The sequence below is a fragment of the Melozone crissalis genome, unplaced genomic scaffold, assembly GCF_028551555.1.
Source record: "Melozone crissalis strain CALT ecotype California unplaced genomic scaffold, PUWL_Pcris_2 ptg000014l_1, whole genome shotgun sequence".
NCBI lineage: Eukaryota > Metazoa > Chordata > Aves > Passeriformes > Passerellidae > Melozone > Melozone crissalis.
This window is the reverse complement of record NW_026535792.1, coordinates 6,143,897-6,163,848: the sequence shown is the minus strand read 5'-3', so window position 1 is coordinate 6,163,848 and position 19,952 is coordinate 6,143,897. Positions and strand designations below refer to the sequence as shown.

The 19,952-nt window shown below is 45.5% G+C and overlaps 1 protein-coding gene across 1 annotated transcript in view; it reads left to right on the top strand.

Annotated features, from left to right (window-relative positions):
- SLCO3A1 (solute carrier organic anion transporter family member 3A1) overlaps nucleotides 1-19,645 on the top strand; it is a 136,081-nt gene extending 116,436 nt beyond the window's left edge. Inside the window, exons 5-10 of the mRNA XM_054272618.1 lie at nucleotides 1,250-1,414; nucleotides 3,171-3,369; nucleotides 4,241-4,379; nucleotides 8,499-8,674; nucleotides 11,487-11,551; nucleotides 16,109-19,645. Coding sequence (XP_054128593.1) covers nucleotides 1,250-1,414; nucleotides 3,171-3,369; nucleotides 4,241-4,379; nucleotides 8,499-8,674; nucleotides 11,487-11,551; nucleotides 16,109-16,488 — 1,124 coding nt within the window. The 3' untranslated portion in view covers nucleotides 16,489-19,645. The remainder of the gene's footprint in view (nucleotides 1-1,249; nucleotides 1,415-3,170; nucleotides 3,370-4,240; nucleotides 4,380-8,498; nucleotides 8,675-11,486; nucleotides 11,552-16,108) is intronic.
- The last annotated feature ends 307 nt before the right edge of the window (nucleotides 19,646-19,952 follow it).

Sequence of the window (19,952 nt, the reverse complement as noted above, 5' to 3'; positions counted from 1 at the left end):
TTGTTTGCCTATTGGAAATTGAGATGGCCTTGGAGGAGAGGGGATTCTAGACAGTGATGATTTGGGAGGGGAGAGCCAAGGGATCATGAAACCAGAGCTACATGTGTGTGTCCCACACAGTGAACAGCTCAGCACGTCCTCTTGCACCCTCTCAAGGATGGCAGGGTCTGCATGGAAGGCTGGAGAAGCTTTAGGTTGTGGGAACACACAGCCTGACAAGCCTGTCCCAGGCAGGAGAACCCTTGTGCCATGGATATCCACGGGCCAGGCTGAGCCTGAAAGATTCAGCTTGCTGAAAACACCCACGTGTGCTGCAAGAAGGTGACCATCAGTGAGTGAGCCAGTTTGGAATAGGAAAATGAATCAAATCTGGATTGGCAGGAGAAGGAAAGGCCAGATGTGAGCTGGTTTAGTTTGTGTCTGAAAGCCTGCAAGGATTTATGCTGAATACAGCACTGATGGCACCTGTCAGCTGGCTTAGCTTTGTTCCTGGGGAACAGGTACAGAAAGGAGAAGGGGAAGAAAGAGCACACCAGGTTTTGATTGACTTCCCTATGGGGAAAACAGAAAGCAATGTTGGAAATTTTTCTCATTCTTCCAGTTTTCTATAAGAGTAAATAATCACTGATTATTTCTTTTTGCACCTCTTGGTTCTTGAATCTTTAAGTGGCACTGTTTGGGTGTTTCACTTTGTTCTGGTGTTCCCACATTTCAAGCAGCTTGTCTGTGCAGAACAGGAAATTACTCCTGATGTGAAATGAGTGTACCCTACAGAAGAGGAGAGAGGCACCTCCAGCACCTCAAGTCTGCACAAAAACACCTCTGTCACGGACATATTTTATGAAAAATCCTTTTGCTAGGATTTTTTCTGCTGAGAAGCCTCAGAGAAAAACAATAATTATCTGCCGCTGTGGAATGCAACAGGTGGATCTTTGATTGGTCCATGTTGGTTGTTTCTAATTAATGGCAAATCACAGTCCAGATGTCTCGAACTCTCTGAGAGTCACCAGATTTTGTTATCATTCCATTTTCCCTTCTATTCCTTGCAAGCTTTCTGATTAAATCCTTTCTTCTATTCTTTTAGTATAGTTTTAATATAATATATATATCATAAAATAATAAATCAGTCTTCTGAAACATAGCGTCAACATTCTCGTCTCTCTTCTCTTTCCCCGTCCTGGGACCCCTGTGTGTCACCACAACTGGTGACGAAAACTCCACATCCCTCTCCCTTTTTCCTCTCCTGCAGTGATCCCCAAAGTGACCAAGCACCTGCTGTCCAACCCCGTGTTCACCTGCATCATCCTGGCAGCCTGCATGGAGATCGCCGTGGTCGCCGGCTTCGCCGCCTTCCTGGGCAAGTACCTGGAGCAGCAGTTCAACCTCACCACCTCCTCTGCCAACCAGCTCCTGGGTGAGTAACCACGGGCACACCAAACCTCCAAAGGGATTTAGGAGTGCTCAGCATGGCTGGTAACTGCTGCTGCCCAAAGAGTGACTTGTTTGAGATGTGGGAATGTATCTGTGAGTGGGACGGATGGCCTTCAGCTGTGCCATGGCTGCCTGGTCCAGAACAGAGCTCCAGCATCCTTTCTCCACTGCATCCTGCTGCCATCACTTCCCCTGGGAGGCAGTATGGGACAGCCAGGATGGGAGAGTCTGTGAAAGCCTTGGAAGCAGCAGAAATGGGCTGTCTGGTTGCCCAGGACTGCAGTGATGGTGTGGCCATTGACCTGCGTGTCTCATGGTTCTGGTGCCCCGCAGTTCTGCAGCCCATCTCAGTCTGGTTAGGAAGCCCAGTGTCTCCTGTTGGTCACTACAGCTTTCCCCTTGGCCTGGGAATGACAAGATTGCAATGAGCACTTCAAGTACCTGAGTTAGTGCAGCTTGGTCGTCTTTCAAATGTCCCTTCTCTCTGACCATTCCATGCTGCTGTGATTTCACGTTCTACATTCCTCGGTGTTCATTTGTTCCCTGTCAGGACACTGGTGGCAGAATATTCATTTATTGTCTGCTGCTGCTCATCCCAGGCAGGCCCAGCCATTTGTTTATGACAGCCCTCCTCTCAGCAGCACCCAATTAAGACATCTGCAAGTTGATCTTGGATGATCTGCGGCCACAGCTTGCCAGATGGGCAGCTGGCAGTGATCTGTCAAAAACGGGACATCAGGAAATGGGTGGATCTTCATATCATAACAAGGAGTTTGCAAGCTGCTCTCCTGACAGTTGTTTATTTCCCTATTAAACTCATTGATGTCTTCTGGTTTTGGCCTGGATTTCCAAAAGAAACAATCCCCTGCAGTCAGCCTTGCCTCCCCCCGCAACCCAGGAATTTGCTAGTGAATTTTAATATGATTTGACAGAAGGCCAGAGGTCTCAAAATTGTTAGGTAATTCCATCTTTCCTGAAAATTAAAGGCTTGGCAAAGGAAAGTAACTTCACTCTTGACCCAGTGGGAGAAGGGAAAAAGCAAAGAGGAGATCACCCATGAGCCAGAGCACATCCTGCTCCTGACCTGACAGCGGGAAAGGAGACTCAGATACCTCCATGTTTCTCACAGCAACTTGTTTAAACAAAGTTGTAATCAGATTTCTCACATGGTGTTTAAGGGAGTGTAGGAATGCCAGGACTGGGATTCTCTCCTAAGCACAGTTCAGGCAGTGAGATCTGCAGTGTAACTGGCAGCAAAGGGATAAAAGCAATCCCAAACAAGCATAGTGTGGTAATTTCTGTCTGTGCTGGAAAGGGAGTCACTTCTGGCAGTGATTTTGCATTTCGCAGTTAAAGAAAATTCTTTTAGGGAGATTTCATATTTTCAAATGCTGCTCCTGCCTAGTCTCTGAAGATCACACTCCTGTGAGTCGCACCAGCAGGGCTCATCCAAAGCCTCCAGACACCTCAGAAAATTCCTGACTTTATTTGCTGCTGCTTAGGTCAGGCTGGGCCAAGCTCAGCAAGCCTGGCATTGCCTCCAGCCTGGATGAGAGCTGGCAGAAGGTCCTGGTTCCTCCATGCAAGGCAGCATGCCTGTTTGCATCTGTTCCTTTTTTTGGGCAGCCCCAGCTTGGTGCCGCTCCAGCAGTTGGGCATTGCAAGGTTTCCTCATGCCAGTGCACAGCTCTGGCTGCTGGAGAGTTCTTGGCCTTGCTAACTGCTTTTTCCTCTTGCAGGGATGACAGCAATCCCGTGTGCATGCCTGGGCATATTCCTGGGTGGCCTCCTGGTGAAGAAGCTCAGCCTGTCTGCTCTGGGAGCCATCAGGATGGCCATGCTGGTGAACCTGGTGTCCACAGCTTGCTACGTGTCCTTCCTGTTCCTGGGCTGTGACACAGGACCTGTGGCAGGGGTTACTGTTCCCTATGGAAACAAGTGAGTCCACGGAGAGTTTCAGGGAGCTTTGCCAGCATAAATCCATGTTAGTGTCCTTGAAAGGAGTGCTGGTCTTCAGACAGCCACAGAGCAAGCACAGAGAAGGCAGTGTGGTGTGGGCTCTTAGTCTGGCATGTTTCCATGCCACTCACCACTGAGAGACCTGAGCACCTGCAGATTACAACAGAATTTCACTAAAATCTGAAATTCAGTCAATTTGAGTCAAAAGGTGCCAGACCTGAGTCTGTACCCACAGGCACCTCTGTAGCATTGGGTCTGGTTTGTCCTGGCACTAAGGGACATGCACTGCTCTGTACATTGATTTCAGTGCCTGAGGGGAATTTGTTGAACCAGGTTTTAGATGCCTGGAAATACAGATATGGTGAAGAGAGAGTGTTTTTGGCTGCAGGCCCATTTTAATGTGAGAAGTGAGGCCCACATAACCCTGTTTTGTCCTGCACTCACAGGCCTTGGAGAGAGTTATGTGGTATTTTCTTCCTGAGTGCTCCTGTATGCAGTGGCAGCTCTTTAGATGACAACATCAGCCTGTCAGCTCCTTGCAGAAAAGCACAGAGCAATCTCCACAGCATCTCTCTGTGTTTCCTTGAGGCTTCTTGTTGAGGTAACAGGCCAGCCCAAGCCTTGCATTAGATTCTCTCTTGCAGGGGAGATAGTGGCCATGGCATTTCAGTCTCCAAGGAGAGGCTGAGCCAGGATTTCTTAGAGCTGGAACCCAGCTAGCCTGCCCACTGCTTTTTTTTAATGTGTTTTCCTTAACTCTCCCCCTCAAAGGCATCTTTGTGAGGCAACAGTAGGGAAAGCTGGCTGATACCACACTGTCCACTAATTTCTTTCTCTCTTTGTCTTACAGCTCAACTCCAACCTCATCTCTGGACCCATATTCCCCGTGCAATAACAACTGTGAATGCCAAACTGATTCCTTCACTCCAGTGTGTGGGGCAGACGGGGTCACGTACTTATCTGCCTGCTTTGCTGGCTGCAGCAGCACGGTGAGTGGCCTTTCCTGGGGACCCCTCATCTGTAGGAACAGTTCTGGGACCTCAAGTGAGTGAGGTTCCTGCATGTCTGGTGGGGTAGCTCACCCACAGCCAGTGTCTGCACCCCCAAAAGCTGAGCTCACAGCTCTGGTGGGGCTGAGCCCCTGTTGTTCTTCACTCTGTTCCATAAATGCCCAGTCTCTGCAGGGTCACCCATGGAGCGGGATGGGATCTCACAACCTCCTGCCCTGGTTTTCCTCCTCAGCAGGGAAGCAAGGAATGTGATGGGAGATCTGCACAGGTGTCCTCTGCAGGAGATCCCTATCCCAGAAGGGAGAGCTGAGGAAACTGCTCCTCTTTTGTCCTGTTACTCCTCATCTCCCCTCTTCTCCACCCTGCCCAACCCTTTCAGTCTTTTTCCTCTTGCTCTTTCCCTCAATGTGGTTCCTAGACAGTGGTGAGCAGTTGCTGTTTTTATTCACCCTTGTTTAAGCTTTTCTTTAACTCTGCTTGCTTATTTCTCTTTCCTTGCTTTGCTCTGAGGCAGCAGCAAGAGCAGTTGTCAGGGGAGCAGAGTTTCCATCCAAAGACATTCTGCATTTTTCAGTTCTCTCTAAGAGTTTTTTTCCCTTAGAAAATTCGTAAAGACCAAACTATCTCGGTATAAAGGAGATGTGGGGAATTTTTAACAATATCTTAAAGCCAGCTTTTTCATTTTTTGCTGCTGAAATGTTAATGTCTTCTGGGTTACACTGAAAATGAGTGCTCCTCATGTGTGGGTGGGGACTGGTGGGATTCCTGCATCCTTGCTCACTGCCTGGGGCTGTGTGGAGTCTGTGGGAGGTCAGCCTGGTCACAGGCACTGTTTGTGCCTACACATCAGTGCTCACCACGTGCAATTATCCCCCCAAGGCTTCATCCTTTCTCTCTGAGGAGATACCAGGCATCCCTTTGACACCCCACAGTTTGGAGCTTTCAGCAGCCCCACAAGGATCCACATCAACGTGAAGGTGTTGCCTTCCTGCCCTCTTCTTCCTCCTCCTCCTCCTCCCAATAAGCCAACACCTGAGATGGCAGCAGGATGATTTAAGAGGAAACCATCTTGTTTCAGGCACACAGAATGGTGTCTCACCAGCTCACCAAGCCTTCAGCAGGTGTTCAGCTGGTGGTGGTGTGTGGCTGGAGCATGGCAGAGATCTGTGCAGTGCAGGGCAAAGCTCTGGCTCCTCTGGAAGGAGCATGGTAATGAAAATTCAGCTCTGCCCCTTCAGTCTGCAGCTGCCCGACCTTGTGCTCTGCAGGAACAAACCTCTCAGCAAAAAACTCACTCTCCCTCAAGCTCTCTCTTACTCTCTCCTTCTCATTTTGCCTTTTTGTTGTCATCCTTGGGGTTCTTCTCATCTCTTTGTTTTGTGGGGGTTTTTTGCAGTAACATTTTGAACACAAATTGGTGAAGCAATAGCACCTGCTGGGAAGGGCATTATCAAGAATTATGGACCAGTTTGGCCATGCAATGGCCTTGAGGCAAAGCCAAATTGCCAAACCAAGTTTTAAACCCATAATCCAGGTAATGACCTGTCTGGAGGGTCTTGTGAATGTTATGTGCTTGTGATGAGGCAAGGGTTGCTTTTTACTGGGACATAAAATTCTCTGAATGCTTTATTTAACTTTACTACATTTTACCTTTCTGACTGCTTCTCTTCACTTTTCCTCTGTGAACAATTTCTAAAAGCAATGTGTAGCTCAGGTATTTCTTTCTTTTTCACTCCTTCTCTCTTACTGAGCTGATTCCAGAGGTGCAACTTGCCCAAAAAGCCATAGGAATATCAGTGCTGGTAGGCAGAGCTCTGGCACCCCAAGGACTTTTCTTTCCAGCCATTCCTGGGAGTGACCCTTGCATACCACGTGCTGGGCTGTGCATCTTGTTTGTTTGATGCCACTGACTCTCAGCATTTTGGCTGGAGACACATGAATTCCAGCCTGGAGTTACTGTGCTGGCACCTCACATTGAAATACCAGCCTGTCCCTTCCCTGTCAAAGCCAGAGCTTAAAAAATGAGTAATTAAAAACATGGGTGATTTGCATGGATAATCACAGCAAAGTCAGGATGCTGTTAAAGGTGTAAACTCTGCATCTGTGAAGCTTCACAGGCACACATAAATCTGGGTGTGCAGTTTGCTGGGCAGCAGAAGGTTCTGATAACAAGTGGTTGGATGCAGTGGGGTTGCAGACGAGGAGATCTACAGAAGTTTGGCACTGGTAGCAAAAAATTTCCTCTCCACAGGACAAAGTCATAACTCCATCTTTGATGTTTCCTTGTTTGATGTCTGTGAGTTGCCTACTGTGTCAGTAATAAAAGATCAAAGATCTGCCAGGTAAGGATGAGGTGCAGTGCTAAGCAAGCTGAGGTGGTTGCTACAAACCACTCACACTGCTTCGGGCCAGCACCTTGAAGCAAAGTGGTCAAAAAAGCAGATTGAGGGGCAAATTTTCAGGCAGTGAAAGTAGAATCTGCCTTGTGCTTTGTAAAAAAATCACACCAGTGGGAGGGCAGTCTACCCCACCACTGCCCAAAGCAGGTACTTTCTGTCCCTTGATAAAAGCCCATGGGAAATAAACACCCAATTCTGCACGTTTGCTGTGATGGGAATTTTGTACAAGAGTTATTCAGTGCAAGTATGTACTTTTCCAGACTTACATGGGTTTTGATCCACAGCCTTGCCCAGGCTGGTGGCTAGCAATGTGCTGCAGTAAGAGCCAGGAGCTACAAATTCCTGTTGTCTGTGCAAACACCACCTCAGTGGTGCTAATTGTCACCGTTCTGGAGCCTTCAGGTGTCAGCTTCTAACTCACAGCACAGGAATTTGTTATTTTAATTACTGCTTGCCAGCAGAAAGGCACCTGCATGTCTGCTCCAGCTCTCCTAGGGTTCTGCACCACAGTCTCTCTTGTCCTCTGTGCACTTAATTGGAAAAAAAATGATTTGACTCCTGTGCAGGAGAAAGAGATTGGTGTCAGAAAGGTTGGAGTGGTATCCCTGCTGATCCTTATCTTTGGAGGCAGTGAACCACAAAGTGTGCTTTTGTATGGTCCTAAGGGGACCCCTTTGGCAGGAAAGCAAAGGAATTTCTGCTTGCACATGGTAGGGGAGAAGGGGAGGAGATTGAGCTGCTTTTCAGTATGTTATATTTTATGACGTTGCTCCTCATCCAGACATGTGACCTGCAAACCCAGCGGGCCTGTGAAGACAAGCCATGAATCATTAATGACTGCTTCTTTCTGTGTTCGTTAAGGGATTTCTTGGTAGTATTGTGTGCCTTAATTGCACTGACATCCCCCACTCAGAAATTCAGGAGGGCGAGTCGGAAAATAAGGGGAAAAAAAAAATCCTTAAATCTGTGACTGGCAAACAAAGCTTCTTTTCACATCCTGCACTTGCTGGAGAGATCAAAGCAAAATGCAGTCATTCCACCCTCCTTCTGATCACATATTGATAAAGTTTATCTTGCTTGACTTGAGCTTTTAGCTCAACACAAATCCCTCTGAACCAGATGTCATTTAATAGCCCTGGAGCGCACTGAGGTCCAGCAGCCTCCCTGCTGCCAGGCTGTGGTGGTTCAGCTCTGGGTGAGCTGCAGCACCCATCGTGGGTGGCTCCTGCCCAGGGTTTGAGGTGCTGGAAGCAGTCCCCAAACCTGCAGCTGAGAGCAGAGCTGCAGATTTACCTGCATTTAATGCGCTTCAGTTTAATTGCAGCAGCCAAGAGGACGGAGGTAAATAAGAAAGTAATTAGAACCATAATGGGGGGAATCTTCCTTGTCACAGAGACACAGATTGTTTCTTTATTCTCCTCCAAAGAGGTAGAACTGGGTAATAATTCTGTCACCGTGACATTTACGGGAGAGACTTGAAAGGAGCAGAAGAAAAGAAACAAGCCAAGGGACAGCTTTCCCTTGCTGGCAGCATGCGTCAGCTCTGATGCTCCTGAAACTCTTTCCAAACCCCCCTCCAACGAGCACTTAGGAGTTATTTAATTGACCATTAGAGGATTAGGCATTGCTGCTGACAAGCCCTGTTACAAAGGTGGGATCAGAGCTCTCCCCTCTGCTGACTCCTTGTGCTTCTCTGCAGAACCTCAGTGGCTGCTCGTGCCTCACCTTGGTCCCTCCCGAAAACGCCACCGTGGTTCCTGGCAAGTGCCCCAGCCCTGGGTGTGAAGAGGCCTTCCTGACATTCCTGTGTGTGATGTGTGTCTGCAGCATGATCGGGGCCATGGCGCAGACACCGTCCGTCATCATCCTCATCAGGTAGGGTGTCAGTCATCGTCCTCATCAGGGCTTTGGTCATCATCCTCATCAGGTGGGGCTTCAGTCATCATCATTATCAGGTGGGGATTTAGTCATCATCCTCATCAGGTAGGGCTTCGGTCACCTTCCTCATCAGGTGGGGCTTCAGTCATCATCTTCATCAGGTGAGGGTTTGGTCACCTTCCTCATCAGGTGGGCCATCAGTCATCATTCTCATCAGGTGGGGCTTTGGTCACCATCTTCATCAGGTGGGCATCAGTCATCATTCTCACCAAGTAGGACCATCAGTCACCATCCTCATCAGATGGGGCTGCTCTTGGCGTGGGATCAGGGCTGTACAGACCCTAGGGCACAGGGGGGAGCTGAGGGTTCCACACAGCTCCTGGCCTCTGCCTTTTACACCAAGCTCACTGTCCCCAGACCCATGACTTTGAACTGAACCTCCATTCAAGCTGTTTTCTCCCTAAGCTATTTTTTTTCACTTGTTAGTGCCTGGTTTAGCCGGGCATGGCCCCAGTTCAGGGCCTGCCGTATGGAGCTGCAGGAGAGAAAACAGGAGCTGCTCGAGCTCTCCTTTGGTGGAGAGAGTGAGGTGGAACTGGGCCCCCAAACGGATAAGATTCCTGCAGGGATGTTGCAGAGAATGGCTGCAGGGTTGTTATTCTGGGACTAACACAGAAATACAGATGTGCAGTTTCCAATCCAGCTAGTAAGTAGTTACAGCTGCATTGGGAGAGGGGCAGAATTGCCACCCCATGTTCTCAGCATGTAATGACTTAGAGAGTGGCTTAGGCTCACCTTTAGAGATGATCTGGAGACCACAGAAACCACGGAAAAATTTAAAGCTAGCTTTGGTGAGTACCTCCCTGACTGGAGTTTAACTTCCCTCACCCTGGACCAAGTCCAAGAACATAAGGAACTTGGAAGTGTGAAGGACATGTCTGAGTTAAGCCAATGTGAATAGGTGGGCAAAAGTAGCTTATTCAAATAACTGACCTTGTGTTATTTCCAGACATACAGAACACTGCACCTTATGATATACATAGATATCTAAGCCCACATTTATCCAAAATTACTTAGCTGTCCAAGCTGTCACTTACTGAGACTAATAACCAGAGGCATAAATAGCAGATCCATTCTGCTGCCTGGAAAATTCCAATAAAATTCAATCAATAAGGTCTGTATTAGAAACACACTCTTGAGTGGATTTTGGACAGAACAGCTCTGTGAGGGCATGTCTCCCTGCAGGATACAAAATGAGATATTCCACCTACTAGTTCATTTCTCTCTTTGCATCTCCAGTAGCTAAAGGGAAATCAAATTTCCTCATGATAAATATTGTGACAAAAGCAATTTAGAGTTTGAAGAGTTCTTTGTTCAAGGAAGCTGCCAGCACCTTTAGGATACAACATGGAGACATCTTAGTGTTGCCTTCAAATGAGATAAGCCAGGAAGAAGAATATCAGGGAATAAGAAAAGCAAAGGGAAGATGAAACATACTCAGTTCAGAGCTGTAGGAAATAAACAATTCACACATCCAGATTTGTAACTTCACTCAGAATCACTGATAGCTGACAAAATATACCAAATGTACAGCAGAGAGCTCTGAGCCAGATAGCACCTCATGCTCTCTTTCAACTGCCATCTTCCATTACTTAAAGAAAATTGTGGCTTATGAATGTGTCCTTGGTGTCCAGAGCAGTGACAAGTGACACTGGCAGCTCCCATGGTTATTTAAAAATGGACTCAGTGTCTACAAATTAAATGTCTTGTCTTAGCAAGTCATTTGGTCACTGCTGTAGTCGGTGAGAAAAGGAGATGTCTCCAAGTGGCAATTTTTACTCCAGCCTAAGGTATGGGGATTGACTTTGGTCTTAAATATAGAAAAGTGGATGGAAGGACACCACCACCAGTTAAAAGCCCACTGTGAATATTCCATGTGATAATCTATTTTTTCATTAAAATAAACTTTTAATGCTCTGTTTCCTACATTTCTCACCCAACTGCAGAATCCTATTTGAGCCAACCCATTAACCATTGGAACATTTTTCCAAGGTCATATAATTCCTGGCATAAAGGCTTTCGATATAAAGTGTGGGGGTCTGCCTGGAAACTGCTGAAATTCATCCCTAGGTCACAGGCTTCACACAGAAGGTCATGGTGTGATATTACATGGCCCATGAATGTGTGAGAGGAGGGCAGATGATCAGAAGGATCTTCTCCTAACTTAAAAGCTGTCTCAAAAACTGGTTCTGTTTTATCAGTTTTGGCTGGTGTTTCTCCAGTGTATTTATATGGAGAACCACCCCTGCCATGAGTGTTTTTTTAAAGCACCTTTGAAGGATAACTCCTAATGCAACAGTGGTTGTGTTCATAGCAGAAAGCACTGCAAACTGCATGAAAACTGGTGTTGAGCACTTCCTCACTGAATCACCAGGCTGACTGAACCTTTTGGTCCCCCCTTCTCCCTCCCTCTCTTGTTCCCAGTAGTCTGGGGAGTTTCAGAACCAAAAGTTTTCTCTCCCTCCAGTCCTCAACATCTGCAGCCTTGAAAATTTGATGGGGAGCTTATAAACATCCATTGTCAACATTAGCTGTTGTTATTAATGACTTGGCTAATTCCTGAGCCTATCCCCAATGCAATTACTTTTGGGGCTGTAGGCAGTTCAGGAGAAGGCAGAAGAAAAGCCCCATTAATGACTTTTTGGAGAGGTGCTGGTGGCATCCTGGCTGACAGCACAGAATGGCCACAGGGTGTGTTAATCAAAGCAGAACAACAGGAATTGATTTCTCTCTCTCCTCCTCCCTGCAGGACTGTGAGCCCTGAACTCAAGTCTTACGCTCTGGGGGTGCTTTTCCTGCTGCTCCGGTTGCTTGGTAGGTACAAAAGTTGTGTCCTTCTCTCCCACCCTTTTTTCCCTCTTGGAACACTCCATTTTTAACATGCAGAAGTTGATTTCTACTCTGTTGCAGAAGTTGATTTCTAGTCTGTGATTTCTACTCTGTAGTGCTGTCCTTGTTGTGAGAGGGGTCTGGCACACAGGTGTCCAAGCCTTCTCCATGAGGGATGTCACATCAAGGCTCCTGAAGCACTTTTCCTGCCATTTGTGTTGTGCTGATATTTCGTTCCAGAACATTTTTTCCCCTTGCCATGAGAGGGGTCTGGCACACTGGGGTTCCTCTCCATGAGGGATGTCACACCAAGGCTCCTGAAGCACTTTTCCTGCCATTTGTGTGGTGCTAATGGAAGAAAATGCAGTGTTGCGTGAGAAATGGCTGTTTCTCCCATGGTCCCACACAACCAGTTTCTCTTCTGTAGCTGTTAATAACATGTCAGCAGCTTGCAGAATTACTGCTGCACTGCATATTGCTGAAGGAGAGGGATATGGATTCTCACCCTCCTTTGAGGGACAGGACCTGTGCTACATGGTGAGTTTGCCCCTTCCTTTGGGTGTCTCAGAAATGAAACCAGGAAAATGAGACAAGCTGAGTCCTTGTTTTCTCCTGTGGGTTCAAATCCCACAAAAATGCTTATGGCGCCTCCTCTGCACCAGTATGTTCTCCTCATGTATGAATTAAAGGGAACATGTCAGGCTGCTGCTTGTTTCTGGCTGGGTTTTTTTTCCCCTCTGGAAGAGGTGGCTCCTATTTTAAAGCTCTTCTATTTCAGCTCTTTAGTCTCAGTGTTCAGGGCAAAATCCTCTGATCCATCGTTGTGTGGGACCATCTCATGCCCAGGGTTTCTGCATGTTGTGGGAAGGGAACTTACTTTTTTAGCAGGGCACAGAAAGCACCTCCCTGCATGGCTCCCTTGGTCCCAAAGGAATGAGCTGGGGACTAAAATGCCATTTTTTAGGCTACAGCAAGACACTGGGAAGTACAGGACTGAAAATCCAGCAGTACCAGACATGGCTTTGAATAAGTGGCTTCATTTTTTACTTGTTTTTTTAACACCTTAATCCCCATAAGCTGAACAGGAAATTGTGCTCCCAGACCAGTTTACAATTAAGCCAATTAGATGTCCATTGGTTTTGGTGAAGTAATTGCAGCCATACAAAAAGCTCCCTCAAGTTAACATGCTCAGATAACTCAAAGGGAAGTTTCTGGGATGACCCAGGTCAGCTCTGGTTCAAGCCTTGCAAACACAGCATTTTCTTTAGCTGCTGGTGCTGCTCGTGGGCTTTGGCCTGACTTCAGCTGTGACTGGCTGAATGTGGAGTCTCAGCAGACAAGTGTGCAAGGAAGACAGCTGTGGGCTGTTGTTTCCAAAGGAAAAATACTTAGAGGGGGGAGATTTTTATCTTTTCTTTTTTCCTTTCAGAAGAGAGAAGCCTCCTGAGATAGCAGCATCCTGAATTCCTCTAAAACCAGCCTCAGACATGTATACTTAAGTTGAACAGATTTCTTTTTTTTCTTTTTTCAGTAAAGAAGCCATAGTGAGAATTTAAATCCAAATCTTTATATGTTGCTCTGTCACTAAGGGATTCCCATGAAATAAGACAATACATCCTGAAGCATATCAGCAATGTAGCTGGAACGCACTGAAAATGAAGAGAAAGATAGTTTTCTGCATGAGCAAGGGTATCAAAATTGTGCCTCTATCAACCTGAGGTTTGAGAATAGCTTTACTGATTTATTTTAAAAGCTTTTCAGTTCACCTTTAAGCTTTGACTTAAGAAGACAGTGATAATAGCTGCTTCTTACACCAAAGGAGAGAATTAAATGCAGGAGGTATGAGACCCGAAGGTGCAATCCTAGCTAATAGATTTCAGTAAGACAGAAGCACCTTTTTTTATGCAGCCCTACAGTTTCTGCTGTGAAATATATATAAATATATAGAGAGAGCAGAAATTTTTGCAACACTTTGCAGTAAGAGGTAGGACATGATTGACTCTCTTTAATATTCACTGTAATAACATGAAACATGACTGAATTCTCCCGGTATCCTCCTGCATATATTGTCTCATTTCATAGGAATTTTGCTGTGAGAGGGCAGCCTAACAGTGTCTTCATATAAAAACATTACTGCAGTTTCCCAGAGAAGAGAGTAAAGCAGTGCCATTGGAGCCAAGGGTTCGGAATGGATTTGTCTGAAATGGCAAAGAATTTCAGACCTTTAAGATCCTGGATGCATTTTTTTCTGGGTGGTGTTCACCATGCATCCTAGAAGAGCCTCTGCTTACCAGGGCACTTCCTTAGATTTTTTCTTCCTCCAAGCTTATGTTGTTTGCCTCTTACTCTAACATGACAAAACCCTACAGTGTTTCACTCTCAGAGGGAATTTCTGGTGTGCAGTGCAACTGCTCAGCCCCCTTGTCTCAGGTGTTCTGAGCACCAACTTGCTCCTGTGTGTCTCTCATCCTCTCCTCTGCTAAAAACAACCTGAAATACTCACTAGTTGCTAAAGGGTTTTCCACATGACTGTATTCACATAGTAGCTTTGAAGTTCAAGGGAAACAGATCCTTCCTCAAGTCTTATGAGGAGAACTTTCCAGGCCAAATTGTGGTGGACACCAGGCTGGAGCCAGGTGGGGATGGCAGCTGTCCCTGAAGCTCAGCCTGCACATCTCCAAAGCTTTGTGTCAGCATCTCTCAGCATGTTAACAAGCAGGGACTCACCTCAAAATTATGATGCACATGTTATTTTCTGTTATTACAGAAAGAATGTGGCTCCTCAGTCACTTGCCAGATGTGGATATTCCCCCTGAGGTGCCATCCAGCAGCACTGGGCACACAAACTGCAGTCAGCAGCACAGCCTCTTGCTTCTTTGTGGCAGGAGCCCAGCTGAATTTTTAAAATCCAGGTTGAGTGTGTGGTTGTTCACAGGTTTCAACTAAAAAAGTGTCTTTGAACTTAGAAGCAGAACCAGCCCAGCCTGGATTTTCCAGTCATTGAAATGATGAACACAGAGCTGGTGCTGGTATTTTTTCCAGAACATAGATAGGTTTTTAGATATGATGACTGGAACGAGTATTTCTAACAAACAGATTGTCTTGCCTTTTTATCATCTGGTTTTACTTACTACATTTGTGCTATTAATGACTGGTTCAAATGAGAACCAAAAGCCCATATAACCTCTCTTAATTCCTGCATTTACCAACATATAAGGAAGATCAAACAAAATCTGCAGAGCTCCAGTCGTCAAGAAAATAAAATAAAGAGATCTCAGTTACCACAGAGAACAGTGAAGACAACCAATTTATTTGTAGTCTTAGGATACATGTCATGAATGTCACTACTTTGCTCGTGACAAGCTGAAGGAAGGTAGCTTTTTTAAGCCTGGAAATCCAGGTTAATGATGAAACTAGATCCAAGATTAAACACTTTCCTGTCTAAAAACTGCACTCCTTGTGTCTGCTGTCACAGGTATTTATAGAGTCTCAGGCATCAGAGCACCTACGGATGCAGTGATACTGTCAGGGGGGCGTTGTGCCTGCCTGCTGTTGGATTTCAGTAGATGCAATGCTCTCCTTTGTTCACTGCCTTAACCCACAGCAGTGTCTTCATCCATCAGGGCTTTTTTCAGGGTTTATCTGCTTCCAGCCTCTGCCCATAAATACAGCAGAAGGTAGAGAAATGGTTGCATTATGTAGAATGTTCACATTTTCTTCCCAGTGCTGCACAGGCTGGCTGGGGAGCGCAGAGCTGGAGCGTGGATGTCCTAATCACCATCAGGCTAATGGGAAATGGGGGGTTGCTGCAGTTACCCTGCAGGATGAGGGAAAGGAGACAAGAAAAACATTTCTTTTATTAGTTAAATGAGATTGGAGTGATTACTTTGCTTGAAGATTGCAGCTCTTCTGCAAACTATGATTGAGAAACACTCATCGGTAGTTAGCTGCAGTGGCTGTGGGAGAATCCTGCTGTGATATTTCATTTAATGGCACTCTGAAATTTTCCCTTCTTTTCTGATGGCATCTTTGACATCTATTATGGGCTATTGTTTCTTTTCCTTTGATCCAGAGAAAACCTTTTGCTATATTTTGATATCAGGGTACAGTCCCAAACAGGATCTCAATGCTGAGGCTGATTTTAGGTGCTGAACTGGAATGCTATGAGATCCTTCAGGGCAACACTCTAAAGTGCAGAATTGCCAGTTTAGAGATGGTGAGCTGCAAGGCTGTCCTCCTCTTTCATTTATCCCTCCACTTAGTCTCATTAGGCAAACAAGAAGCTTAATAAAAGCCGCTCAGACTTGAATAAGATTCTTGCTGCATGTTGATATCAGCAGGATATAACGTCTCTTCCACAGATGTTAAGTCCAAGCTAAAGGCTCATCCACAAACTTCATTCAGGTTGATTTAGAGCTTCAAAAATTAAAATCACAGGCTGCAGCTGGGACTGTTAACCTTGATAAAGTACCCTCTTTCCACTCACTGCAGTCACGTCCTCTCTCTTTACAGAAGCATGATTTGTCTCTCTTATTTTGGCAGGTTTTATCCCACCTCCTCTGATCTTCGGGGCCGGGATTGACTCCACATGTCTGTTCTGGAGCACGTTCTGTGGGGAGCAAGGAGCCTGTGCACTGTATGACAACGTGGTCTACAGATACCTGTATGTCAGCATTGCCATCGCCCTCAAGTCCTTTGCATTCATCCTGTACACAACCACCTGGCAGTGCTTGAGGAAAAACTATAAAAGATACATCAAGAACCACGAAGGTGGTCTCAGCACTAGTGAGTTTTTTGCCTCTACTCTCACCCTAGACAATCTGGGGCGGGACTCGGTGCCCCAAAATCAACCACATAGGACAAAATTTATCTATAACCTTGAAGATCATGAGTGGTGTGAAAATATGGAGTCTGTTTTATAGTGACTGTGGAGGAGTGAACTATATTAATAATACAAGGGTCCTTTTTAATAAAAACAAGGAGAGAGCACGAATGGAAGAAGAAACAACTGCAAAACAGCAACGGCAACACAGGAAACTTTTGTCTTTTTCTCAAAGCCAGACCCAGCCAGGATTCTTGAGAACAGAGTCTTTTGATGGGATCACTTGTGACACCCTGCAGGGTGCAGGAGAAAGCAGGGAGCCCTTGTGGCTGGGCACCAGCCCCTTTGGTGACAGCACGAGCTTCCAAGGAGGGCACCTGCAGAGGTTCCACGGAGAGTTTGGCACGGGGTGTAGAGAAAGCAAGCTGATAACAGCAGGGTGATAACAGCAAGGTGATAACAGCAATAGGTCCTTTCCCAGTTGGGATGGGGTGTGTGGAGCCCTGCAGGGCTGGCCAGGCTGGGTGCTGCTCCAACCTGCTGCATCCACGATGGCAAAGAGGGAGCGGTGCTGGAGCCCTTCCACCAGTCACACTCTGTCACCAGCCACGAGCCCAGGATGAATTCCTTGAAAGCTGCTGGAAACCTTCCCAGTGGCCAGCGATGCTGTCAGGGGTATCCAAGTCCTTCCAGGCCTGGCTTATTCACAGATTGCAGCTCCTGTGGCTGTCTGTGAATAACCAGGCTCAGATCTCAAACCCAGTAGAGTTCAAGACGTTTGCTCACACTTGCCAAACGTGCTGTCATTTTCAAAGGGGGATGAGTTCCAAATACTTATCTGTGTAGTCCTCTAATAAGATGGGTTTTTTTGGAATTATTTTCGAGTATGTGTTAACCCTTAAATCGCCGACACTTTTCCATGAGGAGGATTTATTTATGCTAGTTTGGGGAAGGATCCTGTTTAATTCACCCAAACGTAATGTGACTCAAGGGGTTTGTTTAATCCTCTGCATTTTTTATCCATACGCCTTCATTCTAATATGCTACCAAGCCAATGAAGACACATAATATGTTTTTAAAGAAGAGAATGAATGCACTGTGTCTCTATAAAAAAACAATTGTCTGTTGGAGAATTATAGATAATATGATGATTTACATAATATAGTTTTTTCATATTCTATGTGACTCAGTGAATACATATATATGTGGAGAGGCTGTTGATGTTCTCTCCAGTTTTTAAAGATATATATATATAATTTGCAATCTAGAAATTGTGTGGTGGATGTTTTCTTTAAAATATGTGCGTGTGTGTGTGCGTGCGTGCGTGCGTGTGTGTGTGTACAAGATGAGAGGAATACTGACCTTAATCCTTCAGCCCTCACAACTGGTGTTTTATTTTTCACCTGAGAAATTCCACTGACTCTCAGTGGGAGCCATGTGAGGAAGATGGAATAATCTCTCCTGGATGCCACATTTTGTTTGTACATGGGAATAGTACAAACAATAGTCTCTCTGGAATGCTGGGTTATGGGAGCAGAGGCTGGCCAGCACTGAGCCGCTCCAGCTTCCATTCAGCTCCCCACAAAGCATCCATGCAGGAGCAGATTTGGCTTGGCTCCTGCAGTGCAGTCTTACCTAAACATGCAAAAACCGTGGGGAAACTTTCATCTGATTACAAGAAACGTGGGGGTCAGGCTTATTTTGTATGCACATTTTTGTTTTCCAAAACATTCCTGCTGGGAAGCAATGCAAATTGGTGGCATTTGATGAGGTTTTTTCCCAGGTACCAGAATTGTGTCTGATGGACTAAATGTCAGAAGGGCTTTAAGGGTTAGCATCGTAATTAAGAGTTCCTTTTTTTGTGTGAATTTTGAAGCTGTTGTGAACTTGAGGATGTTTAGAGGAGTAAGCTGGCATGTTGAGTCAAATGCTGGATGTCACTTCCATGCAGGTGGCAGAAGGGCTGATCTTCCCCAAGTCCTTGTGCATTTCTGCAGTGGGCACCCCAGAGCTGGCACAATTACAGAGGGTTGATAACTTGTCACTCATGTTCAGCACATTTTTAGCACACTTTTCTCTTATCCAGGCTTTGCAACATGGGTGTAGAGTATCAAACTGCTTCCACTTGATTGAATTTATACGTGTGCTTGCAGTTTATGCACAGAATTACGTGTTCAGCAACAATAAGGGCAGGAGAAAAGGATGTATCCAATAAACTCCATTGTGCCAAATACTCAACAGATATTGTAATTGCAGATATGTAATTCTTGGGTTTCAGCCATATTAAGAATCACTCAATTGATGAAGGAGTTTAAGGAAAAAAAATATTAAGCTATGCAGTGTCGTTGTTATGTTGGGTGGTAAATGATGCTTTTTCGACCATTATGTTGGTTTAGTATATCTGATCTGCTAAAATAGAGAAACTGCATCCATAAAACAATGAATTCAAAAAAGTCACAGGGTGCATAACTGTCTCATAAAATATATATAATTGTCAAGAATGAGCCTTTGAAATCATTCTGTACAGTTCTCTCCATTCTGCAGATTTATTACTTAGACTGCTGTCTTTCCAAATGTTAGCTCATAATTTTATACTATACACACACTTTCAGACTCCAACACAAATGTCACACAATAGAACCTTTCTAAAAGCCTGATTGCTTGAAATTTCATAACCCCTTTCACAATTTCATGATTTTCCCCTCTGAAAGTCCAAGGTGAAGGAGAATAGCATGCTGATTGATATGATGTAAAACAAACTCCCAGTGTTCACGAGCTGCAGTTTGTTGCTGCAGTCAAAAGTCTCCCTTGACCGGAGTTATAGAAACAGGATTCCAGGGCACATAACATTTTCATTTTTGTTTTTCTTTACTTTTTTCATTTGATCTCTTCTCTTAGTATGTGTGGGAGATGCAGTTGAATGGGGTTACTTATGTTATTTTTAAGCTGTAACTTGAAATTCCTGCATGATTGTTTTTTTATTTCTTTTGATAATGGAACTCTTGAAAATCTTTTCCCCCATCCCACTCTTTTCTTTTTTTTTTTCCCCAGGGTTAGGTCTGATGCCTGTATTGTGAAGGGCTTTGCTGTCAGTGCTTTGGTACAGATTTAAGAACAGATCTTTAGTTGAAAGAAAATACACAGACCAAACCCTTCATCCACACCAGCAGGCATTTTGGGGTTTTTTTCTGATTTCAGAACCACAAGCCATTTTTGCCTGCAACCCAATTTTTGTTACAGAATAACAAAGGAAGAGTGTCAGACATCCTCCCTCTTCCCAAACTGTGTTATGGGCCTTTCAGCTGTCAGCACTTCACCTCCATCCTGCAACTGCCTTAACCATGCAGGAAACTCAAAAAACAAGGATGGAGTTAGAAAATCACCGATTAACAGGAACAGGGGCATGCTCTGAGCTGTGTGGTCCAGATCCAGTGGTGGAAATTGTTTCTTCATATTCAAGGGCATTGAAATTCAGGGGTTTGTTGAGGCCTCAGTCTCAGCAGAAATCATCTTTTGGCGTTTCCAAGCACTGTGTTCCCCACGTGGCTGTCTGCTAAGGAATGG